The sequence below is a fragment of the Pelophylax lessonae genome (assembly GCF_965119305.1).
Source record: "Pelophylax lessonae genome assembly, chromosome: 3".
NCBI classification, from domain to species: domain Eukaryota; kingdom Metazoa; phylum Chordata; class Amphibia; order Anura; family Ranidae; genus Pelophylax; species Pelophylax lessonae.
The window spans coordinates 414,502,471-414,529,912 of NC_138770.1; the positions used below are offsets into that span (position 1 = coordinate 414,502,471).

General features: G+C 40.0%; 1 protein-coding gene across 2 annotated transcripts in view; it reads right to left on the reverse strand.

Annotated features, from left to right (window-relative positions):
- TBC1D32 (TBC1 domain family member 32) overlaps nucleotides 1-27,442 on the reverse strand; it is a 532,407-nt gene that overhangs the window by 376,695 nt on the left and 128,270 nt on the right. Inside the window, exons 13-16 of one of the 2 annotated variants that reach the window (XM_082249090.1) lie at nucleotides 19,921-20,058; nucleotides 17,837-17,926; nucleotides 7,852-7,994; nucleotides 1,672-1,793 (exon numbers count right to left, since the gene is read on the reverse strand). In XM_082249090.1, coding sequence (XP_082105216.1) covers nucleotides 1,672-1,793; nucleotides 7,852-7,994; nucleotides 17,837-17,926; nucleotides 19,921-20,058 — 493 coding nt within the window. Of the gene's footprint in view, nucleotides 1-1,671; nucleotides 1,794-7,851; nucleotides 7,995-17,836; nucleotides 17,930-19,920; nucleotides 20,059-27,442 lie in introns of both variants that reach the window. The other variant, XM_082249089.1, reaches the window with a different exon arrangement.

A 27,442-nucleotide genomic window follows, 5' to 3' on the forward strand; every position in this document is an offset into this window, starting at 1 on the left:
ACAATCTAATTGTGCATTGTCTGTTCAAACTTCCTTTCATTCACCAACTACAAAGAGCGATACCCAACCTAAACCCACTTAATTTGTATCCAAGAAGGTAGGCCCTAGCACTGCACAGCCGTTGATAAATCCAAATGGGTGTGAGCAATTAGCCTTCTCCTAAATAAACATAGGAATAGGAATTTTGGACAAGGAAGAAAGTGATTGTAAAGTCTTATTTAAAAAAAATAAAATAAAATAACAAATATGTTATACTTACCTACTCTGTGCAGTTGATTTTTCACAGAGCAGCCCCGATCCTCCTCTTCTCGGGTCCCTTTTCACTGCTCCTAGCACCCCCTCCTGTCGAGTGCCCCCACAGCAAGCAGCTTACTATGGGGCAGCCAGAGCCGAGCTGCAGCTCTGTGTGTCCATTCAGACACAGAGCTCTGGTTCGGCCCGCCCCATCTCTCCCCTGATTGGCTAACTGACTTTGATTGACAGCCCCGGGAGCCAATGACGCTGAGGCAGTGTTTCAGCCAATCAGGAGAGAGAGTCCCGGACAGCCGAGAGACTCGTGGACATCACTGGACTGGGATGAGGCTCAGGTAAGTATTAAGGGGGCTGAGGGATGCGATGCATACTAGCTCATTATGCCTTTGTCCTGCAGGGTTTTTTTTGTTTTGTTTTTTGAGGATACAACTGCTTTAACAGTGGACTTTGCTTTAATCATTTCATGTATCCAGCGCTTCATTATACTACATCTCCATTTGGAATACTGATGGCATAATGTTTCAGGAAATGGCAGCAACCTTATTCATCATTGCTATCCAAGTATAGCTAAAGATATCTAGTGCCTTTCAATTCTCCTGAGATTCTTCAGGAGGGACATTTGGTCATCTTTGGTCAATTCTATTCTTACTCCACCTCCAGCTCCAGCTCGAGCCCCCAGGGGTCCACACAGGGTGACTCCACATTTATTCAATTTTGTTAATGTATTCACACGGCAGTTGCCGGTTGGAGTTCCCCTGTGAGGAAACATTCCTGGTGTCGGGACGATATTATTATTATTATACAGGATTTATATAGCGGCAACAGTTTGTGCAGCGCTTTGCAATATGAGGGAAGACAATACAGTTACAGTACAATTCAATACAGGAGGAATTGGGGGGCGATATTGTTTTTTGTTCTTTGTTTTTGTCCTTGTAGTGTCTATATTTGATGTTTTCTTGGTAGGGCGAGCCTCACATCTCACACCATAGTGAGTTTGATACTCCATCCGGGTACACCTTGGATGTATTTATTTGTTACAGGCATATAAATCATTGTGAATTTTTGCTACATTGAAGATAATAAATAAATATATTTATATTTCACCTACCTGCCATTTTTTTTACCAACATTATAGCCTTCTTTCCTTCCTGTGCTCTCACAGGAATACGTTTTGCTACATGTTTTTTCAGGCTATGTTTACAGACGCCATACTGGTGTAGACAGGTTTAGGTAAATTGTATATGCGTTGCTGTATTTATGCTTATTATACCAAATTGTGGGGAAAAAAATGACATACATTTTATTTGGGTACAGTGTCGCACGACGGCACATTTGTACGTTAATGTAACAGTGCCGTATCCCAAAAAGCGGTCTAGGTCAAGTGGTTAATACACCTATATCACACCTATATCACAATACCTGTTTTTGGTGTACTCCCTTTCACCATAGAGCAGAAGCGAAAGGCCTGCTTCATTCGAAGCAATTCTTGCTAAAACATCAGCAATAAATGTAAGAGTGGTTTCATCACAGTTCCCATGAACCTGGAAAACAAACCAGTAAATCTTGTAAGATCTTAATTGAAAGCGTATTAGGAAACAATAGAAACAGACGCACTGTTTATAGAGTAGGACGTTTGTTAGGAACTGGGCTGACACAGAAAAAAAACAACAGCATATGTGAATACAACCTTGCCTAACATACTTGTGCTATTATATGAACTTAAAAAAGGCAAAACTGAGTAATTAACAAAGAAGTACAGGTTTTATAAAGAAGTCTGTTAGAAAACCAAATGCAAAGGCTTGATTCGTGCATGATCGTAATTATAGAAACAGCAGCAATGTACTCAAATAAAATTAAACCTTTTTTTTCAAATAAAATGAGTCCTTGCCTAAAATAAACATACAAACAAAAAACCAATTACATGGCTAAAACAGTTCTCAAAATAAATCTGTTTATCTATGAAAACCATTTTGCCGCTACTGCAGCTGTGCAATGTTCCCAAGCACGAACAACTTCTCACCGGGACCGTCTGTTATGAGACCTATGGGTACCGTGTGACACATTTAAACAATTAATAGCCTGGAGCAAAGCATTCACCACGCAGGAAGTCTACTCCAGAGGGAACACAAACCCAGGTTTCATGCCTAGTTTTTTCGAGCTTCAACCGTTATTATTGTTCTTTGATAAAGAGACGCACAGTAACCAGTCAAAAGCTGCAGCAGTGGTAGCTGTCCAAGATGCAAAAATGAAAGCTGGTAAAGAAAAACACCTGCACATGACAAAGTAAGACATATAGCATGAGGTTGATTTACTAAAGGCAATTAGGATGTACATTTTGCAATAGGAGTTGCACCTTGCACAGGTATTTTCCCCAGAGCTTGTAAAGGAGTTGTAAAGGCAAGAAGGTTTTTTGTCTTAATGAATTCTATGCATTATGATAAAAAGTCTTATGTGTGTAGCAGCCTCCCCAGCACCCCCTAATACTTACCTGTGCCCAGTGGCGGCCCTTCCATTGGGGGCGCAGGGGTGCCGCCCCCCCTATCCATGCATCCGGCCCCCTAATCTACATGCAGGGCACGGGATGCATGGATTCCAATGGGGTTTTTTTTTTTGAAGCACCTGTTTAGAGCCAGAGGCTCTAATAGGCTTAAAAAAAGGGTGGGCTCGGGGCGCAGAATGAATATTCACTATTGCCACACTGATTCTCCTCCCGGCCAATCAGAAAGCGGGTCCTGAGACCTGTTTCCCGATTGGCAAAAAGGAGAAGGGATGCTATTGGCAAAGAAGGGGGAGGAGACGGCCGCCGAGAAGGGACATGAAGGAGCCTGAGTGGTAAGCTGCCGAGAAGAAGAGGATCCAGGCTGTCCTGTGCAAAGCCAACTGCACAGAGGAGGTAAATATAACATGTTTATTATTTCGAAAAAAAAAAAGGAGACTTTACAATCACTTTAATGAATATGGTAAAATTTAACCTTGCAAAAGATAACCCAGTCATATTTTTGCATGCATATGATTGGATGATGGAAGTCAGCAGAGCGTGACCTTAAAGCGGAGTTCCGGCCCTCAAATACCTTTTTTAACTAAAAATACACCTATATTATAGGAGTATATTCAGTAGTATCTGATTACCTGACTGTGTATGATGGTCTGCTCAGTGTGTTGGGAGTGGAAGCTGGAACTGTGGAGATAGCTGCATCTGTCAGTGGGTTTTCTGTATAATGAGATGTGCATCTTGTCATCCCTGATGAATACTGTGTTGTCTTGGAAATTGACATGTGTGCTTAACCTCCTTAGCGGTATTCCCGAGCATGGCTCGGGGTTAAATTTCAGAGCCAAAAGCGGTAACCCCGAGCCACACTCGGGGTACCACCAGAAGCATCACTGGATCCTGAAAGCAGGGTTACTTACCTTGTCACCAGGATCCAGCGATGTACTCCGGCGGTGTGTAGCGGCGGATCTTCCTCCCGATCCTCTCCGTGCCCCGGCTTCCGTCTCCTGCGACGTGACATTCGCAGGGGGGTGGAACCGGCGGCAAATTCAAATGTAAAACACACTGATAAAATTCAAAATAAAATAAATTCACATTAGATTGCCCCCCAGTGCCCTTTCCTGCAGTTTTACTGTACTTTTTATGTATTTTTATGTATATATATATATATATATATATATATATATGCGCATATATATATATATATATATATATATATATATATATATATATATATATATATATATATATATATATATATATATATATATACATACATACATACTTTAACTTAATTTATAGTTTTTTATTATATTATAGTTTATGATTTTGTGTTTTAAACTTTATCCTACCCAAGATGTTATAAAGAAGAACGCACAGTAAAAAAAAAAATAATATGTAAATAGTTGGTTTGGGCTGCTCATTCTTAGGAATTACATGCAAAATAATGGTACCGCTTTCAGCACCTAAAATCCAAAAGAATCATACCGCCAAGGAGGTTAAAAGAGAAGGGAGAAGTACAGTCAAAGTTCTTTGGCCGTACATCTCCTATGGATCACAGGAGTGCAGTTTGTTTTGCACTCCTGTGACCCGTTTTCACCAGAGAGCGGTCTGAAGTTCACTCTCTGCTGACATCACAGTCATTCCAGGCTTGGGCGTCTTCACCACATTAGAGTCGGAATCTGCCCACATGCCTGGATCGGCACCTTAGTCAGCCTTTAAGGGAGCCGCTCCTGCCCCCTCCACAGCCCATCGCTCCACTGAGCAAGGAGAGGGCAGTCAGCAGCTCTCTGCTTGGGAAGCTGTGAGAACCAAGCGATTGGCAGTGTTTGATCGCTCGGTTCTCAGTGTTAGGGCCCTTTCACATGGGCTTCCCGATCAGGTCCGCCTGTCAGTTTTTCAGGCAGACCTGATCAGATGCTCCATGCACTCCTATGGAGCGGTGGATGTCAGCGGTGACATGTCCTCTGACACCCGCTGCTATCCGATCCGATCCTGTCCGCGAAATCCAGATGGATGGAAACCCTATTTTCCATCCGTCTGGAGGATCGGATTAAATAGGATCGGATGAAAACGGACAGGCGGATCAATCCCCACTGAGCAAAACAAAGTCTGGCAGGGGGAAAGCCAATGTGAAAGGACCCTTAGAGGTGCCAGTGAAAGATGCAGCATCGTACCAATGCTGCGTTCACCTAGGTAAGTATGAATTTAAAAAAAACCCAATACATCTCTTGAAAAGAGTCCAATTATTTGTTTGATCGATGGGTAAAACGTGTAGCTTAATGGGGAATTTTTTTCTCACTATCACACCATCATAAAATGATAGCTACACTATCATGTTGGTTTTAAGTATAAAACATAAAGACACGCTTCCTTACTCTACTTCAGAAATTGTTGTGTTTGCAATCTGTGTCCTCGTTTTGCTCACTTCCTATCCCAGTGACAACAAACTAAATGAAAGGAAAACTCCCTCCTGGGACTACAGAAAGTGTTAAAGACTTTTTTTTTTAACTATATGCAAAGCAAGAAAAAAAAGTTTTCAACGTTGTTGGGCTATAAAGGGAAATCTATAAAATGTTTGCAGGTTAAGAGAAAATGCAATATTCTGCAAACTAATTTTTCAATTGACTGTCATGCAGTTGTTGGATTGCAAAAATATAACTACAGTATAACAAACTGCCTAATGGACTCCTGAAATGTATTTTTTTTAAAAAGCTGTAAATAGAAGTGTGTGAACGGATCCGAACTGGACATTAAAGTGTGGATTTGAGAACTCATATTTAATTTCCTCTCTTTTTATGGCTGGTTATTCATCATATCACAACGTTAACAAAATCCTGCTTTGAGTGTTAGCATGCTACTCTGCCCTCTCCAAACACAGAGGGTGTTTTGTTAGCCATAAAGTAGAGCACAGGTACATAAACCCCTTCACAGTCAGCATCAGTGTAGCATATTAAATTTGATATCTAAAGGGATGTCATTCTGTCACAGTGGAACAAGTTTCTTTTCAACAGTGGGCTTTTGTCACACCAAGGCTTTGTAACAAGAAAAGAACAAATATAAGAGCTACAATACTTCAGAATCAAAGATGCCAATATTTCTCTTATACTGGCAGTACCAAAGTCAGAGAAGACAGAAAAGAGAGAGGTTTTATGACAGCTTCAAGTTCAGAAGACCCATTGGATGGGGCTTCCAGGCTGGAGCTGCATAATGTTGAGAAAGTAGCTGTAAAAAATTCTAGGTCAGATAACTTGCGTACGGTAGAAGAATGGGTAAGGAGGTACCAACCCCACTTGCTTAAAGCCCCTCGGAAAAAGGAATTTTTAGTAGAGAACACTGATAAAAGTTGAATCTTTAATTAGAAAGAGCAAAACATTTTATAGTTAAAGCGGAGTTCCGGCCACAAAATCGACATGATCGATTTTGTGGCCATCCGCTTGCTTTTTGTCACCTGAAAAGGAAATGGATAGTTACGATTTTTTTTTTTTTACTTACCTTGTTATTGTAGAAAAATATACTCACCTTTCTTCCACTTGCTCCCTCGGCGGCCTAGGCCCGCGCCGTCACTTCCAGTTTGCAATGATTCCTGGGAGCTGAACGTCATCGCTCCCAGGAATCAATGCGCCGGCACCGGCCCCACTCGTCATTTCCGGTGCGATGCCGCATTCCCTGCTAAACAGCTTCTGGGCATGCCCAGAAGCTGTGGAGGAATGCAGCGCCGCACCGGAAGTGACGAGCGGGGCCGGTGCCGGCGCATTCTGGGAGAAGAGGACGCAGAAGAGGATTGCGCTGGCTTCAGCTGCCCACATCCGAGATGGCAACGCTGGAGAAGAAATTTTAAAGGTATTTCTTCTTGCAGGTAAGTGCGACTCGGGACAGTTCTGCCCCCCCCCTCTAAAAATTAATTAACAATCAGTAGCTGCATATCCTGTAGTTGCTGACTTTTACTACTAGGGCACTTACCCATCCAGGCATCTAGTAGTATCCTCACCTGAGCAGATTCTTGAATCAGCTCTTGGGTGCTGATGCTGCCATCTCTGATAAGGGAAACGGGCAGTAAAGCATTGCGGCTTCACCGCCAGTTTCCTACTGCGCATGCTTAAATTGTGCTGTGCTCTGTGAATAGGCTGACTGCAGGGGGAAGGAGGGGGGTTGGGAATTTCCAGATCACTTCGCCACAGCAAACTGAGCCAGGAGTGGGAGTGGGTACCTGTCAAAACCAGGTACCCGCTCTCTCCCAAAAGGTGTCAAATGTGGCAATGGAGGGGGGAAGAGGCGGACAAGTGGAGCTTTCCCTTTTGGGTGGAGCTCCGCTTCAATCAGACTAGTCCTATGCTTAATTTTGCTTTGGAATGTAAAGAAAGTCTAGAGGTCTGACAATTGGCTCTGCCTAAAGCTGGCCATATGTGAGTATTTATTTGTTTATTTATTTCTGCATTCAGCCTGCGAACATCATGTTAGATTTTTTTCTGCCTGTTTCAGCACTGTGTGGAGTCTTGGCATACACTGTGTGAAAGCACACCCCCCCCCCCCACTCCACATAGAGGAAGGAAGAAACATGCAGAGCTGTGAATAGACCAGCTCTCTGCTAATCTATCTCTATGCACCCATCCCCACACAAATTCCCAGCTGCTTTTATCTCCTGTGTCGGAGAACTTGTCAGAAGTTATCATGCTGATAACAGAAGAACAGAGCAGCAGAAAGACACATAACTTAGGGCTTTGGAGAGAAATAAGTAAACACTACAGATATAATTGCCCAGGTCAGATTTCGGGAATGGGGTTTAAATCCACTTTAGGCCTAACTTTAATGGGTTGCTATACGGTTTAGATTCAATTCACAAAGATAAGGATCTTTATTTTATCCATATATATCTGTAATTTTCAAATCTCATTGAAATCAACTAAAAACAACTAACTGTCATTTTTTTTTTTTTAAAGATCCTTATCCTGATGTGTCAGCTTTGTTGATTGAGCTTTATGCCTATTTACATTGTATTACCAACTGCTCATAAGATAGTTCTGAGCATCAATGCTTTAGTCATTTGAAAACAAGTCCTTGGATAGGAAAAAAAAAAAAAAAAAAACCTTTAATAATTCCCTGTTACTAACCTTTTTTCCTTTCAGTAATTTCTGTATTGGTGAAAGGAGGCTGTCTATAACAGCCCCAGTGTACAAACATTCACTGGCACATTCTTTGCGGTCACAAAGCATTCGGAGGACTTCCATAGCCAAGCTTGCAGGAGCATAATTGCCTACGAAATAAAAACATCAATACATATGTTAATGGGCTTTGAGTCAGTGCAATTCATTTATGTATTGGGGACTGCTGATAACTGGCACCTTCCATTAGGAAAGATATTCATAATATAGAATTTCTATTGCCTGTAAAACCAAATGAGTTCCTGTAAAACCAAATATTTATTTACATCTGATATTTCATCTGAAGATTTTTTTTTTCTTTTGGGATACAGCACCATGCATATTAGTTATGTGTAATGGTGTATAGCTCATTACTTGCAGGCTGCTGCATTTTGCAAAAATCCTCCCTGCCGAACCTCTTTACAGCCACCAGATACTGCCCTGAGCATCTGTCTTCCAGTGAGATGAGAGTTAAGCCAGCCATAGATGGAATCTACGCAGCTGCTGCTCCTGAAAAAAGTTGTGCCACTGGCCCGCCCTTTCTGCCCTCCCCTCCATTCACAGACCTCATATTACTACACTCCCACATTCTGTGAATGGGCAAGGAAATTTCTGTCGTTCAACTGCTCTCCACTTAGCAGAAATTTATTTTTTAATACTGCTGAATGTTAAACTTTCAGTGCGAAATAGAAATACAATTTTTATTATTACAGGTCAAGAATTGTGAACTTTGAGGCCCCCATTGACCTTGCTACATATTGAGTCAAAACTCTTTCAGTTTGAAACACACATTGCGTCCATTGTTTGAGATGGTTTTGTTTGCCTGTACGTTGAGATGAGAAGCTGTGTCATCTACCCCCGAAAGGAAATTGTGTTGGTTAAACTTTGAATAAGAGAAACCAGAAAGATCATAAAACTTTGTTCGGCCATGAGACATTTATCACACAATGGGCGAAACTCAATTTCGGGATAACACCTGTGTTCAATCACCTACCAGCAAATAAGCCATTGTCTAAATCATGAGAGGACAAACAAAACTGTTTGGACAAAGACTAGAATCTGTCATTTATTTACCTAAACACAAACAGGGGGATAAAGTTGTTGAAATCTACACGGAGTCACATAAACATTGTCACTTAGATTGATGAGAACTGCAAATCTCAAAATTAATTTCAGAAAATCATAAATTGATATCTTTGCCCCATCATATACAAAAGGTGTTATGGAACTATGATGTTATGACAACCTCCTACTGAGAAGTACATTATATTCTATCATATAGTAGTGTCAAAGGGTCAGAAATTTCGCCCATATTTTATAATCCAGTCCCCATATCATGAATGTACTGTTGTTAACATAATAATGCCTAAATGGATAATATTCTGATCAGAAGTAACCATGTATAGGACAAGTTACATATACAAGCTGTTGTGTATCAATATATATATAACCGTATATTTTTCGATATAATTCTTACTGCTACTAATTGAAGTCTTGGGTTAAAGAGTAAAATCCAATATATATATATTACATAAGAGATATTAAATATGAGAATGGTGGTATCCAGATTAATCTTTATTCAGATACCTGGTGGATTAAATGGACGTCATAGATGAGAGCATGATTACATTTATGTTTTTTTTATAATAGTCTTAAATGGAGAAATTTTTAATTAATTTTAATATACTGGTTAACCAAGAGGTGTCACCCTATGACATCACCAGTTAATGAAAAAGATGTTCCAACCAATAGGAATAATGTTCCTCCCACTGGGTTTGGCTTATGATAATTTTTACTGCCCTTTTGTTCAACACAAAATAAAAAGAAACCAGAGAGATGTAATAGGAGAACACAACAGACAACACAACACACATCATATCTTGCCCAAGACACATCACACTTACAACATACACGCTACTAACAGCCATGCATAGACTCATCTACACAGACGACTCCATCTTGGTCCACCATGTATCTGAACCTTTGAGGGACGCCAAGCGAAACTCCTCCCTAATTGGCCACCATCTTGGAAATGCAGCCATCTTAAGGAACCTGGTAACTACTATTCTAAGCTAAGCGGCCATTTTAAATATAGTAATTATGCCTTGCTGTTACTTGATTATTATTCAATATTGTTTATGTACTTCCTTAAATGTTTTACATTTCCTATTTAAAGGGTAACGAAAGTACATATTAAATGGAGTTGCACTGCTGAGATATCATTAATTTCTTACATATGCTAATCATAATTTTGATCATGGTGACATAATTAATAACTTTGCAAAAAAAAAAAAAAAAGAGAGAATTTTTTTTTTTTTTTTTTTTAATAATTTTTTTTTAAATTATTTAATTATGAATATTGATAGTAATGCCCTAAAATGTCTACATAAGGTAAGGTTCACGCTGCCAACTCTGGCTAGATGTTAATCCCACAGCCCCAGTAGATTCGGCACAGATCTAGAATATGTAGAGACACCTCTCTGAGTCTAAAATGGTGGTATATGTATAGGCTAGTTGGAGTCATACCAAAATCCTCAGAAAAAGTCGGGCCAAAAATGGGCACCAGACGTGGGTAGGGGAAAACCTGATGTATGAACTCACCAAAAGCTTCTCTAACCCCAAAGACGTCAGGAAGTGTGATCACATACTTTTAGAATCATGGCCAATCTTACTGTATCTCTGTGAGGAACTGCACCATAAGGCTCAGCAAAAAGGAATTTAGTAAAGTTCTAATCTCCACTCCAAATAATAAGAAGTGAGATAAGGAACCTCCTTGAGCAGGTGAAAGTGACCTCTATTGGGACACATAGGTTAAGAGAATGTAGCGTGAAACTGCAGGAAAAAGTAGAACTGTGGCAGAAGTTGTATTCAGAAAGCTGTAATATAAGCAACCATTTGAAAGAGCAATGTAAACGATTAATGCAAGAAGTAGGAAGTTTTGAGCAAGGAAATGTGTTTTTTTTTATTAGTGGAAGTTGCCGAGTAACCAGCAGTTGAAAATTAAGTTGCCGAGTAACCAGCAGTGGAAAATTTATAAATAAATAAATAAAAATAAAAATGTAACAGTTCCAGTAAGGACAGGAATTCATAAATAAATAAATAGGAAAGTTCAAAAAGGTTATGGTGTCCATACAAAAGGGTACTGCTTATCAGTCCTGCATTATAAATCAAATGAAGTAATTAATTAGACCCAGATATGACTCCCAGTCTGATGGTTATGACCCAGACAAGGGGGGGAGAGTCAGGCAAAGAGTCCACGTCCTACCCCAGCCATATTCCTAAGATAGGAGGGCAGAAATTGGGCAGCCATACATAACTAGGTATGAGTCATATCAGGTCACCGCAAAAAGACTAGCACCCCTAAAAAGATACCATACACCTCCAGAATTTAAAAAGTTTGTTTTAAAAAGAGTACTGTCCCGAGTTTTATTAAGAAAGGGTCCTTAGATATTACTAATCATCTTGAGGCCTACGAAAACAGCCTATCTGTGTTGTGCCTCAAGGATGTAATTTAAAAGTCGGCCCACACATAAAAAAAAAAAAAAAAAAAAAAAAACCCTTACCGCTGCTAGAGCTGCTATATATAATTTAAAACAGCACCAAAGCCCACTAAATTTTTGCTGTACTGTACTCAAAAGTGCCTAACACCCTTCAATGGAGGAGCCTGAGTACAACTATCCAGAATTTAAAACCCTGTGCTTTGAGGCATCGGCCAGGTACATAAAAATAAGTTTGGCCAGGGACTACAAGTTGGGGTGTTCACTGGAATGGTTGGCAAAAGAGAGCGACAATTTGCACTCCATCCAACAGACCAGTGAACAAAGAAAGGCGTGAGCCTGTCACCAAAATTGTGGCAGAAACACACCTTTCTCCTCAACCTTAACACTAAAAAAAAAAAAAATAATAATAAATAAATAAATAAATAAAAAGGAGCAAGATTTTATACCGGATACCTCAAGGAGGACACCGGACACCCCACAAATAAGGAGGGGGGAACAGAGGCCATTTTAGGATTTCTTTCCAAGGGGACAGGACCCAAGGGTTCAAAGAATCTCCAGGGAGCATCCCCAAAGAGCCCAATTCACCCTTGAGGATGGAAATCCTCGCTATGCCAAATATCCTCAACAAAAGGGGGGACCCCACAAATAAATAGGGATTTGCCCCATCTTAGGGCTCCCCAAAATCCTCGGGAAGATGAACAGACATTAAGGCCCAGACCCCGCCAGAACCGAGCAAATTGTTCTGATGGGGATCTGTCCCATCTGTCTGTACCCGAGAGACATAGGCACCGCAGGAAGCGGAGCCAAATAAAAAAAAAAAAAAAACAATAATTCTATTTCTGAAAAGATTTTTCAGCAGAGTAGACGCCAAGGTGGATCGGATGATCACTTGGTTCACTCAGGGCACTGTAGCCCGAACTAAAATAATTCCTCTTTAGGAACAAATCTTGTGGCCAGCCAAAGGCCACAAAATCCTTAAATGCCCAGATAGCAAGGGATCAGAGGGACACACTGAATGGATGCATAGGAGACAGAGGTTCTAACACCATTTTATCCCCAGGTCACAGTATTGAGGATCCTGAAAATCCCTGCCAGGGGGATCTTGGTTGTTAGATAATAACTACTCTCCTATTTTTCAGTGGTCACTTCATCCCTCTGACTCAAACAGGTCGCTCAAAGCGGGCACATTTCGAAAAATCGCCAATGGCGGTGATACAAGGAGGATCAAACCCTAATGATGTAATGAAGTCAAGAGGTTAAAGGTGGTATTACGGTAACCAAGAAGAATCCTCAATGTCAGGTAGTTTTGTTGCCTACCATGAATTGCATTGATGCCCCAAAGGGGGGATATTATATTTTTTTCCTCCCAAGTAGAAGGTAAATTCTAACAAAATAGTATATCACTGTTCAATTGTTCAATGTGTGGTATCCATGGTGATGAATACGTCCCCATGTTAATGAGCCCCAGAAGTCAGTCTCCCCTGGGAAAGGTTGCATATATAGTCTCACCGTCCATGGTGGTCAGATAAAAGATTGATCACACGATGGAATAAAAGGAGGACTCTGAGGAAGCTCAGGATACCAACCTCACATTGAAATCCCAACTAAAAGTTATGGCTGAAAACTGTGTGTATCATTTTCTCATGGAATCCATTTTCCTTTATAGGACTAAGAGATCCAGGAAGTAAGCAGGAAACCGAGAGTCTGATGTGTCTGAGACACCCAAAGGGGGGTACAGTGTGAAGGACCCCGGGATACCCCTGATGGCCAGTCTACCAAGACGAACCCGTCAAGACAGCCAAAGGCAAAAGTGCCCGGAGAAATCCACATTCCACTGGCCAACAGATGATAACCCTTGGATCCACACCTCACTCGGAGTCACCATGCTTGTTTACTGAAGTCACTACACCTACTTGCAGGTGTCTACACCCCATTCAACTATTCCATACCTATCTACAAAGCTGTCAAAGTCCGATTTAAGCCCTATTTCTTCAAAAGTTCTACCTTGGAAAAATGTTTCAAATGGCTACGGCATTTTTTCACACTTTTTCCAAGGAGGGGGGATTTGTTAAACTTTCAGTGCGAAATAGAAATACAATTTTTATTATTACAGGTCAAGAATTGTGAACTTTGAGGCCCCCATTGACCTTGCTACATATTGAGTCAAAACTCTTTCAGTTTGAAACACACATTGCGTCCATTGTTTGAGATGGTTTTGTTTGCCTGTACGTTGAGATGAGAAGCTGTGTCATCTACCCCCGAAAGGAAATTGTGTTGGTTAAACTTTGAATAAGAGAAACCAGAAAGATCATAAAACTTTGTTCGGCCATGAGACATTTATCACACAATGGGCGAAACTCAATTTCGGGATAACACCTGTGTTCAATCACCTACCAGCAAATAAGCCATTGTCTAAATCATGAGAGGACAAACAAAACTGTTTGGACAAAGACTAGAATCTGTCATTTATTTACCTAAACACAAACAGGGGGATAAAGTTGTTGAAATCTACACGGAGTCACATAAACATTGTCACTTAGATTGATGAGAACTGCAAATCTCAAAATTAATTTCAGAAAATCATAAATTGATATCTTTGCCCCATCATATACAAAAGGTGTTATGGAACTATGATGTTATGACAACCTCCTACTGAGAAGTACATTATATTCTATCATATAGTAGTGTCAAAGGGTCAGAAATTTCGCCCATATTTTATAATCCAGTCCCCATATCATGAATGTACTGTTGTTAACATAATAATGCCTAAATGGATAATATTCTGATCAGAAGTAACCATGTATAGGACAAGTTACATATACAAGCTGTTGTGTATCAATATATATATAACCGTATATTTTTCGATATAATTCTTACTGCTACTAATTGAAGTCTTGGGTTAAAGAGTAAAATCCAATATATATATATTACATAAGAGATATTAAATATGAGAATGGTGGTATCCAGATTAATCTTTATTCAGATACCTGGTGGATTAAATGGACGTCATAGATGAGAGCATGATTACATTTATGTTTTTTTTATAATAGTCTTAAATGGAGAAATTTTTAATTAATTTTAATATACTGGTTAACCAAGAGGTGTCACCCTATGACATCACCAGTTAATGAAAAAGATGTTCCAACCAATAGGAATAATGTTCCTCCCACTGGGTTTGGCTTATGATAATTTTTACTGCCCTTTTGTTCAACACAAAATAAAAAGAAACCAGAGAGATGTAATAGGAGAACACAACAGACAACACAACACACATCATATCTTGCCCAAGACACATCACACTTACAACATACACGCTACTAACAGCCATGCATAGACTCATCTACACAGACGACTCCATCTTGGTCCACCATGTATCTGAACCTTTGAGGGACGCCAAGCGAAACTCCTCCCTAATTGGCCACCATCTTGGAAATGCAGCCATCTTAAGGAACCTGGTAACTACTATTCTAAGCTAAGCGGCCATTTTAAATATAGTAATTATGCCTTGCTGTTACTTGATTATTATTCAATATTGTTTATGTACTTCCTTAAATGTTTTACATTTCCTATTTAAAGGGTAATGAAAGTACAATCCCAGCCGTATAAACCATATGTAGATTTTTCTCTAAAGAGATGATTTTTGTTTTTATAACATTTTTAATATCAGATTAAGCGCATTATTTGTGATTTTACGTCTTCCGTTTTGCATGGCTTATTCTCATTTCATCTGCAGTGGAATGACTTTCGGCCATGTGATTCGCAGACTATTGTGGTCTGATTATATAGAATATTAATTTATGGTTCATACTACACCTGGGAAAAACATAATTTTGCTTTATTTCACTTTCATCGTTTAGCTAAATATCACATTGCATTTATCGTTTTAAGTTGGTATTTTATGTAAGGTTATCTCTTTGTGTCACTCAAGTATGATCATTTATGGTGAAAATATGTCTTGCGAATAAATATTCTTATATATATATTCCCTACTGTAGACTGTTTCACTAAGATTGGTATATGCTTTTAAAAAGAAATTAACTGATAAAAAAAGAACTCGGGAAAATTGCGTGGTATACTATGAGTGTCTGAACAAAATTGATTGGGTTTTGTTTTTAGTTATTAAACTATTTGCCGTAATCGGCTGGAGGCACTGCGTCATAATTTTATTGATAGTTCAGACACCGCCTTTTAGTAATAAATTAAAAATAGTCAAATTTTATACCAAAACGCACAACAGAAGGGACAAGTTGGAAAATGTTACAACAATCGACAGATGCAGCTACTGATCAGTGTATTCGGACAGCAGCAGATGCCACTGTCAGAACACAATGTACCAGTGGGACATCTCATCTGCGTGATTGGAGGAATATGTTAATGATGTTCAGTAGACTGAACAAAAAAAGACTGTGTGTGGCCAGCCTTAGACGCTTGCCTTTCTTCATCATGTGTGGAAAACCTTAAATGCTTGCCTTCTTCATTGTCTGTTAAAGCGGAGCTCCAGGCTCCTTCAGAAAAAAACAAAAGTCAGCAGCTACAAATACTGTAGCTGCTGACTTTTAATAGGGCACTTACTTGGCCCCAAATCCAGCGGTGTCTTCACCCAATCCAATTTTTCAATTGGCTCTCGGTTGCTTCCGCCACCACCTCAGGTAAGGAAAACCGTCAGTCAAGCCTTGTGGCTTCATAGCCAGTTCCCTACTGCGCATGCGCAAGCGTGATGCGTGAATGGCAGGGGAAGGAAGCCAAACTTCCGGATGAATTTGCCGTGGCAAAGTCACCCAAAGTAGGAGCGGGTACCTGTCAAAGCCAAGGCAAATTCCCTTTTGGGTGGGTTAACGAGTGGTAGCTGAGCCTTTCCTTGCCTTCTTCATTGTGTGTGGCCAGCCTTAGACTTTGCCTTTCTCCGTTGTGTGTGGCCAGCCCTAGATGCTTGCCTTCTTCATTTTGTGTGTGACCAGCCCTAGATGCTTGCCTTCTTCATTTTGTGTGTGGCCAGCCTTAGACGCTTTCCTTCTTCATTGTGTGTGGACAACCTTATATGCTTGCCTTCTTCATTGTGTATGGACAACCTTATATTCTTGCCTTCTTCATTGTGTGTGGCAAGTCTTAGGTTGGCCATACACGGTTCAAATCATTAATGGGCAGGCCTAATGTACCAAGTTGATCGATTTATCACCTTTGGTACAACCAGCCTGCTTAATTCCCTTACGATTATTGCTAGCAGCTGCTTTGATAATCACTGTCATCTTCTGAAGAAGAGGGCTCCCCCCCCCCCCCTGTTTTTAAGTCTCCTAGACCTAAAGAAGCAGTTACCCCTTGCAGTGTGGGGTACAGTCCTTCTGCAAGTAAAGAACTTTCAAGTCTCCTGGAGTTCAGCTTTAAAGTGTTACTAAAGCCACACCAGTAAAATCAGTCTGTTTATTCGGTAAAGCATGCTTGTTATACTCACTGTGGAGCCTAAGGGGTTAATCCTCTGCATTGTGTAAAAGGGCTGTTTGATCCTGTATGCACAGATCCTTCCCTTTTTACATTGCCCACAAAACATATCCAGATAAGATGGAGTAAATCATGGCTGCACATGCTCAGTTTGGTGTGTGATGCTAGAGAGATTTTTTTTTCTTGGGAGAGTGAATGTGATCAACACAGAGCCAATCAGCACTGTGCATACAGAGGGTCAGGGGTCCTGCATTCTGATAGGACAGCCACAGCAGTATGAAAACACCTCCTACAAGCTTTAACCAGGCATTGATATAAGTCACAGGACCGCTATATACTGCTGATGAGAAAAGGTATTTACCACGTTTATATTTACTAAAAAAATTGCATTTCCATGTTCTGTGTACTGTGGGAGACCAGATATAGTAAATGAAGGGTCCTGGGTTTAGTAACAGTTTAAGGAACATTCATTTATGTTATTTACAAATTGATCTTTCTGTTTGACTACAATATATTAAGCAGAGAGAAAAAAAAAAAAACATTTAAGTCCACATCCAAAATTTGGTGTTAAAGCTAAACTCCACAGTAAGCAAAATTTGCCTAAATACAAGACCTATGTCTACTCTTCCTTGAATCGTGCTGTGCTTTGTGTATTTATTTCAGATCTGTGCAGTAATCCAGTGTAATATTTTGCCTCTGTGTGCTCTATGGGCATACTTGATGGATGCATCTGCTGGGCCCTTTTACCAGCTCTGCTTTCTGCACAGACTACCCAAGAAATATTGTCTCTAGAGACCCTACATGATGTCAGGATCCATAAGGTCAATCCACATACAGAAAAATAAAAATAAGTTTGGAAGTCCAAATTCATGAAGCAAATGTATAGGTTTAAAGGAAAATTATACTATACTATATGATATGATATTATATTATATTAGTATAAAGCATAATATGCACAAATATTTTACAAACACTTTCCTAAAAAATAAAAATATAAAGGGAGATGTACAAATAATTACCCGTATAAGCTCCAGCAGCCTTCCTTTGACGGTTTGGGCAATATAACATAATATGGGTAAACAGCACTACCAAGTCAGACAGTGACACTGCTTCTGGAACAAATGTAAAAAACAAATTAAATGTGTTTTTTTTTTCCTCTTTAAAAGTATCCAGATAGAAGCTTCATTGCTGCCATTGGTAACAATACATTATGAAAATGCTAGTTGGCTGGCTGTCATGTTGATCCTCCAGCTATGGCCCCGTTCACACCGGTGCGTTTTATGTGTATTTTAAATGCGGTGTGTAAAAAAAAAAAAAAAAGTTCTCCATGTTGCATCTTTGACACCCTTTCATCAAAACATACATTCTATACAATTCAGTGGTAACTTGCCTAAAACACGTTAAAGTGGCGGTTTACTTTAATGCGGTGCGAGAAACCCCGCAAATCCACTGTGGGTTCCCGCACCGCACCCAAATCGCAGGCAGTTCACACTGCCATATGCAAACTGCTGGGAGTGTCAATACAAAGTTAATAACACCCCCAGATTAGTTTGCATATCGAAGTGCAAACTGTCAATTCGGACAGGGATCTGATCGCATAGGTGTGAGCACCCATGTGTCCCGATTCTGGTGTGGACCAAAAAAAGGGTCCTGCACGACTTTGGTCCTAATGTGATGCAAATTCAGCCACACAATCTGTATGGCTGAATTTGCATCGCAAAGACATTGCATGTGATTTGCACAGCAGTGCACTCCGAATCACATGCAATGTCTTCCATCACACCAGTGTGAACCGGCACAAGAAGGTATACACATATATGCACATATATGAACCAGCCCTTAGATACTATCTGGTTCCTTGACCCACAACAAGTACAAGATTTCTGACCTGCGAGAGAGAGAGGAAAAACAGAGAAAGATAAAGAGAAATAAAGAGAAAGAGAGAGAGAAAGAAAGAGAAAGAGAGAGAAAGAGAGAGAGAGAGAGAAAGAGAGAGAGAGAAAGAGATTGCTATAATTTTTTGGTGTTTATGACTATTTGCATCATATATGGTTTTATCAGATTTTTATTTTTCATGTTTTTTTTTTTAGCGCGGCGCTGTTTACGGTTTTAATAGGTTTTCTTTACCATGTTTTTATTAAAGATTTTCAAAAACAAATAAAAGCAAAAACGATCAGTAGGATATAGCGTCAACCATTTTCAGTAACAAAAACATTGGTGGACAATCCAACATAATGGGTACAGACAGTACAGAAAAATAGAACATTATGAAACAATAAGTAGGAGAAGCTCTGTAGTTTGCCTGTGTTGTCAGTCGTGCCTCCAGGGCATCCAGACACCCCTTAATGGGAGCTAACTGTGTCCGGAAGGGGGGCAGGACCACTCGAATACGTAAGCAGGAGGACCGCATAAAGTGTTATCTAAAGTAATGAGAGCTTCTCTCCTACAAAGTATAGTAGTAGACAAAAACAAAAAAAAGAAAAAAAAGGGGGGGGGGGTCCAAATAGAGAGATAAAAAGAAGAAGGGAGGGAGAGAGAAAGAGGAGAAGAGAGGGAGGCAATCTCTGCCCTAAGGGTGCGCCATGATAGTGAGGTACAGTTTGAGAAATCGTATGGTTGGTTGTGCTGACGGAAAGTAGTCAAGCCAGGGTCGCCAGGTGTGTAGAAATTTATCATGTGTGTCTGTTAATATTCAGTTTTAATAGTTTTTAACAATATAGTTGTATTGCAGTTCCAGCAGCTGGTTCACTTTTTGAGCAAGCTCAGTATTCCTTCCATATTTGTATTCCCTTAATCACCCTATGCATAGAAGATCCAAAGCGCTCTCAGCAGAATGCAGTATCCTAAGAGGAACTAAAAAAAATAAATACTCTTTATTGATAGAAGTTGTTTTTGGGAAAATATCCTTCACTTTAAAATTCTGAGAAAACATAAAACTTCACGCAGACCATTTTTTTTTAAATATGTGGAACAAGTTATACCAATAAGATAGAAATGTAAGGTGCCAGTATATGTATCCTAAGTACCATTAGAACTTGTATTTTTTGTTAGCCAGTAGAAAAGTTATTTATAGTCATTGTGGCAACATTTTACTCCTAAGTACCTTTTCGGTTCTTCAATTTTATAGGAAACAGGTTTCTGCCATGCTTATATATCAACAATCTTCCGAGCAGGCTAAGTGAATGAACAAAGTATAAATAATGTAATTCCTTTCTGGAGTAGAATGTCTTCTGTTTAGTGCCTGGAGAGAAACAGGAGACAGGCACATAATTAAGGTTCTGTAGATGCACATGGAAATGTGACATTTTCTTTGACTGACACCAACAGCATAGAAAATAATAGATTTTTCACTTTCTGTCAAAAAAGATCTTAGTCTTGGTCAAAATTACCAGTCTAACCGAACATGAAACTAATAAATAATTGCCATCAGCTAGCGTGTTTACTGCTGCAAGGGACAGATGTACGCACAAGTCAACAAAACATCACTAAGAATTTTGGGGAATATCCTATAGTGGACTTGATTTATCAAGTCACAGCAAGGCAGGATAATTTTACATGTATTTCTCTGCATATTTGCCACTAGTAACATTTTTTTTTTAATGTGTCTTACTTTATTGGTTGCCAGTCAGGTTCTAGGGCAATGCACTTGAACTACAGTATACGTTGAAATATTTCAGCGGGGCGTAAGATCAAAATCATGTCAAGCTGTCATTGGCTGGCTTACTATTACTGACAATTCCACTTAAACTACACAGTTTATAAGTGCATAAGGTATGCCTGTCATCTTGCTGGTTATGACCCACCACTGCTCTTCTCTAGCTCATGCCAGCTGTTCAGATCTTCCAATATTGCAAAATGAGGCAGCAATATATAAAAAAAAAAAAAATTATATCTAAAAGCAGAAACATTTTTTTTTATTCCGAAGAGTAGTAGTAATTGCATGGTAGTAAGAAAGGCACATGCTGGCTAGCCTGATTAATGTATAGCTATTAAAGTTATTAAACCTAAAACAAAAAAATAACTTATTGCAGCTTTCCAGGCTTTGGATGTGGTGGTTACATAGTTACATTGTTGCATAGTTAGTCAGGTTGAAAAAAGACACAAGTCCATCTGGCTCAACCAATAAAAAACAAAAAACAGTAAAGAAAACACAACCATACAATCCTATATACACAATCCTATACCCACAGTTGATCTGGAGGAAGGCATAAAAACCCCAGCAAAGCATGATCCAATTAGCTATAGCAGGGCTAAAACTTACATTTCTGATCCCCCGATAGGCAATTGGATATTACCTGGATCAACTTTACCTATAAATATTAGTACCCATTTATATTAAGTACACTCAGGAAAGAATCCAGGCCTTTTTTTAAAGCAATCTAGTGAGCTAGCCAGAACCACCTCTGGAGGGAGTCTATTCCACATTTTCACAGCTCTTATTGTGAAGAAACCTTTCCATCTTTGGAGATGAAATCTGTTTTCCTCTAGATGTAAAGAGTGCCCCCTTGTCCTCTGTGATGACCTTAAATTGAATAACTCAACACCAATTTCACTATATGGACCCCTTATGTATTTATACATGTTGATCATATCCCCCCTTAATCTCCTCTTCTCAAGAGAGAATAAACTCAGTTCCTCTAATCTTTTCTCATAGCTGAGGTCCTCCATGCCTCTTATCAGTTTGGTTGCCCTTCTCTGCACTTTCTCCAGTTCCCCGATATCCTTTTTGAGAACTGGTGCCCAAAACTGAACTGTATATTCCAGATGAGGTCTTACTAATGATTTGTACAGGGGCAAAATGATTTCTCTCTCTCTCTCTGGAGTCCATGCCTCTGTTAATACAAGAAAGGACTATCCTTGCGTTGGAAACTGCATCTTGGCATTGCATGCTATTGTTCAGCTTATGATCTACCAGAACACACAGATCCTTCTCCGCTATGGATTCCCCCTGTTCTACTCCCCCTAATATGTATGATGCATGCATAGTCTTAGCCCCCAGCCCCCAAGTGCATAACTTTACATTTATCAACATTAAACCGTATTTGCCACATAGTTGCACAATGAAAGTGCATTGAGGTCAGGTTGTAAGTTGGTTGCATTCGTTTTTTGGGGTTTTTTTTTTTGCTCTTTTCCCTCAGTTTTACCATGATTATATGACCAGTAACACACCGAATGTATTAGAAAGCCTACACTCTGGATGAAGGAGAACAGGAGGCACCTTATCACAGCAGCACTGTCAGTTTCAGGGGAGGGGGGGGGATATACTAGCAGATTTAAATACACTAAAAAATTGAAATTGAACTCCAGCTAACACTAACTAGCTAACATTTTTTTTCCTGTTGGGATAAATTTTATACCAAAAGAATAAATTAATAAAAGCAAACTATTGTAAGCACCTCTGTCAGTGGTAAATGGTTTGTCTCAACCCACTATCTGCTACATCTGCAGGATAGCTTATTCTGTTGAAAAACAGACTTACTAGCCAGATCATCATGTAAAAATAAAGGTAGAAAGCCCAAAAAAGAAAACAAAGGCATCCACCGCATCTAAGAATTGGTAAGCTGCAATATAATAAATGTTTGCTTTTGGGTTTAATACTGCTTTAAGTGCATTCCCCCAGACCACCACCTTAGCCTCCTCAATATAATCAACTTAGTCCTCACTTGCAGTTCCCTACTCACCGCCACCGAAAATTGATCACAACTGTGCCCTAAATTCCTATAGGCTTTACAGAGACATCCCCATATAGCAGGAGCAGGGTCCCATTCAAGTCTATAAAATGTTATGGTGCAGCAGCCCAGCTCTAGATTTTTACTGCCACAGCTGTCAGTACACAGCTGCAATGTTAAAATAAAGGAAGGTAAGAATAAAAAAAGAAAACAAAGTCATCCACCACATCTAAAAATTGGTAAGCTGCAATATAATAAATATTTGTTTTTGGGTTTAATACTGCTTTAACTGCATTCCCCCAGACCACCACCTTAGCCTCCTAAATATAATCAACTTGGTCCTCCCTACAGGTCTCTACTCACTGTCATCGACAGTTGATCGTGACTGTGCCCTACATTCCCATACAGTACGAACAGGGTCCCATTCAAGTCTATAGGATGTTATAGCGAAAGCAGCTCAGCACTCAATTTTTACTGTCACAGCTGTCAGTGCACAACTGCAATGGTGGATGCACGGGTAAGGTGTCAAGGCTCCAGGCAATGATTATTCCCATGCGTGCCTGGCATCACTATCACACTAGTGATCAATCACTGGCAACTAATCAATCCCCAGCAACAGAATCAATTCACTCTCCCTTGTGGTTTCACTTCCTCAGTATCTGAACCAGTGATGTGTTTTTCTGTTGCTGCTGGCATAATTACCAGTATGACATGGTCATAAATCCAGTTAAAAGCACTGGTCTGTCTAACTGTCGGATCACTTCAAAAGTAAATTGGAGGCAACAGAAATTTTAACACTTCTAACCAGAATAAAACGGGTAAATTATCAGTTAAAGTGTATGTTACCCTAAAAAAAAATGTTTTCCATGTGTGTGTTCATACATGTGTATTTTATAAATTATACACAACAGATATGGTGACAATCAAAAAGCCTCCTGTACACTATCCCACCAGCTTTTTCTCTGCTTCAGGTGCTGGTTCCTCAAGCATGTTCTGGTCCGTCCATCCACAGCAATAAAAAACCTGGGCCACACTCTGAATGTATCAACCGAGTCTCAAAGTGATAGTAAAAGTCCCTGCCCAATGGCCATACCCATCTGACCAACGTCATCCTGATTGGGTCATAGCTTTTAAATCATAGCCTCTATCGTTTTCATGGACTTCTTCCACCTGAAGTACCTGGTTGATCCTACCGGTCCCCTTTCTTCCTTGTTTTAAATTGCCCACACAAAGCACAGAAGCTGCTCTGTGTTAGAATGGTCAGTTTTTTCATTCTTTGGCTTGCCATTCAGAGGTACAAAACACTGTGCAGACACGCAGCATACATGTATAGGTAGTATATTCAGTCACCATGCTCCCTGACCAATCACAGTCTGCCTCTTGAACACACCCCCTCCCAATCACAGCCTACCTCTTAAAAACACCCTCTCCCAATCACAGCCTGCCTCTGGCACACACCCCCACCCAATTACAGCTGAGCTTTTGAACACACCCCCTGCTCAAGCACAGCTGCATCTTGCCTGATGCGGACTTTGGAATACAGGCACACTGTGTCTGCACAGTGGCCTGCAGCCCCACCCCCTACTACCAGGAAGAAGTGATGCATGGTCACATGACAGAATCTTGTAAAAAAAGATAAGAAAGATCATTTCTGAAAAAGCAATTATAGTACCTGCAAAGCCATAACTGTATTAGGAAGCGTCCATAATATTGTATGTTAACAACTACTTTCTGATTTTAGTAGAGATCTGAGTATTTCAGAACAATGTATCAACTTTTAAATTTGAGTAGAGATTTGAAGACTTCGGAACCAGGTTAAGTATTAGTCTGCTCACGATTCTGAGCACTACGGGCTGTGCTGAGGACAATACCTTTCCCCATTTTTCTTTATGTCCGTTTATCCTTACGTGTGTTTTATCCTCAAATATGTTCATCCTCAGAACAGTGCTCTCCTATGAATATTGACCCTTCTTGAGAATTTCTTTTTTTTTTTTTTACTGCACTGTATTTATTGTGCTAATAATATTCATGTGCATTTGAATTCACTCACTATGAGTGACTGTCTGTCACCTTCAAAAAATTTGTTTAAGGGAGATGTACAGCCAAAGCTCATTTGGCTGTACTTCTCCTATGGATCAAAGGAGTTCTGCATTCCTGTGACCCATTTTCAGCAGAGAGCAGGCTGAAGCCCATTCACTGCTGACGTCACAGAAGACGGTCCAGGCACCGCGTCATCGCAACAATGGAAGTCGGGATCTGTCAGGTTCCTGGACTGACACCTGGCTCAGCCTCTCAGCGAGCTGCTGAGAGCCTGCCGCTCCCACCCCTCCACAACCTATTGCTCCAATGAGCGAGGAGGGTACAGAGCAGACAGCTGTGACTGACAGTCAGCAGCTCTCTGCTCGGGGAGCTGTCAGAACCGAGTAATCGGCGGTATTTGATTGCTCGGTTCTCAGTGTTAGAGGCCCCGGGGGACAGATGCAGCATCGGACCAAAGCTGCATCCACCTGGGTAAGTATAAATTAAAAAAAGAAACCCAAACTTTTTTTTAATATTAATAAAATATATTCAACCTTAACTGTTAGTCTGCTCATTTGCCAGAAATCCAAGAACAGGTCTAACAAAAAAAACAACAAATTAGAGATTAAAAGATTTTTGAACTGGTATTAAAGACAAGATTATATCACACACGCTAAAACACATCCTAATCCCAAACTCCAACCACACCGACAGGATGTATTCCTTCCGTTCTCAGGTGTTGGAACGCTAGCAGAACCTACACCTATTGATTAACTCAAAAAGTTATAATGTATGCATTATCCTTGCTTACCTTGTACCTAACATTAATTGTTGACTTAACAATGCTGCATACGTTTGTTGTTGTACTCTGTATTACTATACGCTATGTTATGTTTCAAAATCTCAATAAAAATTTTGAAAATAAAGACAAGATATTAGCTTGTTAATATACAAGCCACAGATTAGATGTGGGGTGTGCTGGGAGTACTGTACTGTTTAGAAGGTTAGCCCCCAGGAGTATGCTCCCAATAGCAAGATCTCTTGACTGTACTGCTTATTAGAACAATTTCACACTATAATAGTTGATATAATATTTATTTTCTCCCCTTTATACACAAAAGTATTCTCATAATGGTAACTCTCGTAATGCTAGCCACCCTGCATTCTTCATCCGTTCTTCCAATTTCCCCTGGCATTCCATCCAGCCCTATACTCAATATGCTGTATACTTCTATCCATCCATATTCTTGTTCTTCACGACTTGCCTTATAATCCTTCCTTCCCCCTTGTTTCCTATGTTGCACTTAGTATGACAAGATTGGATAGCCTCATGTTAAGATAGAATGGATAGAATACAAATTATTCTGATACTAGTTAGATATGGGAAAACATGTCACAATAACACTGATTGAATGATATGACTTATCTAGGTTACCAGCATATCTAGGAAACTATTTGTCACTATTACACTCATGTATATGTACATATTGAATAACATTCCAGAATCCTTATTACTATGCGTCTTTTCTATTCTTTCTAAAAAACCCAATAAACTGAAATGAAAACAGCCACTCAGCTTCTCCCTGACTTGTTACCTGACTGGCTTTAGTCAGATACTATACAAAGAAAACATGCTCTGGTGACAACTAACATTTTGAACCTCCCATTACTTTCTATCCCAATGAGAATGGTCACTAAGACAAACAGAGTACTGAATTTCCCTCGACAGGGACTGTAATCCTTCAAAATCATTTCTTAAGTGTCTTATTTAAGAAGAAACCACAAAACCTGTTATGTACTTTTTTCCATAATTAAATATTAATAGAGTAACATCAACATTACTTTTTTTTTTCTTATCTCTCCAGTTTGGGAACAAAGAAAAATTGTGACACTAGAAGAAAAAATATCCACAAAAATTTGATTGGTTGGTGTTGATAATAATAGTATTGGTTTTAGGAAGTCATCCCATGAACCATGTATCAAACAGAACTGATTTCGTTTTACAAGAGCGTATCCTTGTCAAATCTAAGATTTATGTTGGAGAGGACTTGCAATCAGGCGGAGAATAGTAAGCTTAAAGGGTAACTCCACTTTCGTGAGTAAAAAAATAGCAAATAAAGAAAAAATAATATAGCGTATACAACTGCAAAGTCATATTGTAATTGAATGTTAATACAAATGACCCTTCTTTTTCAATCTTCAGCTGCTGTAATTTTCTGAAAATGCAATGCAATATAGCTATCTGGAGGTGTTCTGTACACAGAATGTGTACAGAACGTCCCGCAGAAACATAATTTGCTGCTTGTGTGATTGGCTTACCAATTTCCCAGAAGTCGGCATTAAGATACAAAGCAGATTTCAGATTTCTCAGAAAATCTTTGGTGAGATACTCCCAATAGGAACATGTCTAAAGGGATGCAGGCCCAGCAGCTTTCCTCATTAGACCTCTGCAGGTGCACAGATAATTATGAAACCACTCCTGTTAGACTCATTTTCCCACATGGGCACAGAGAAACACAGAGGGACTTCTTCAGAATAACAAAAGGTAGGAATCTGCAACAAAGGTTGTTATAATCCATGCAATGTACATGGATCATCCAGAGGGAAACCTTCTTTTTCTCAGCAAAAGTGGAGTTACACTTTAACCACTTTAGCCCCGCTTACATTGAGGCTACTGCAGGAAAGTGCTGCGATCCCGTCCAGCGACGTAGACCTACGTCGCTGGACTCCGCCCCTTGTGGGCGGCGCTCGCGCGCCGCCGGAGGCTCGCTCCCGCTGTGTTCATTCACAGCGGGAGTCGGGCCAGCGGAGGAGCAGCGGCGATTGCCGCTGCTCTGCCCCGATCGTCGGGGATCGAGTCTGGAGATCCGCCCGCTGTGTGTAAACACAGCGGGCGGATCTCCATAGTGACAGGGACTGACAGATCGGAGTGTTCAG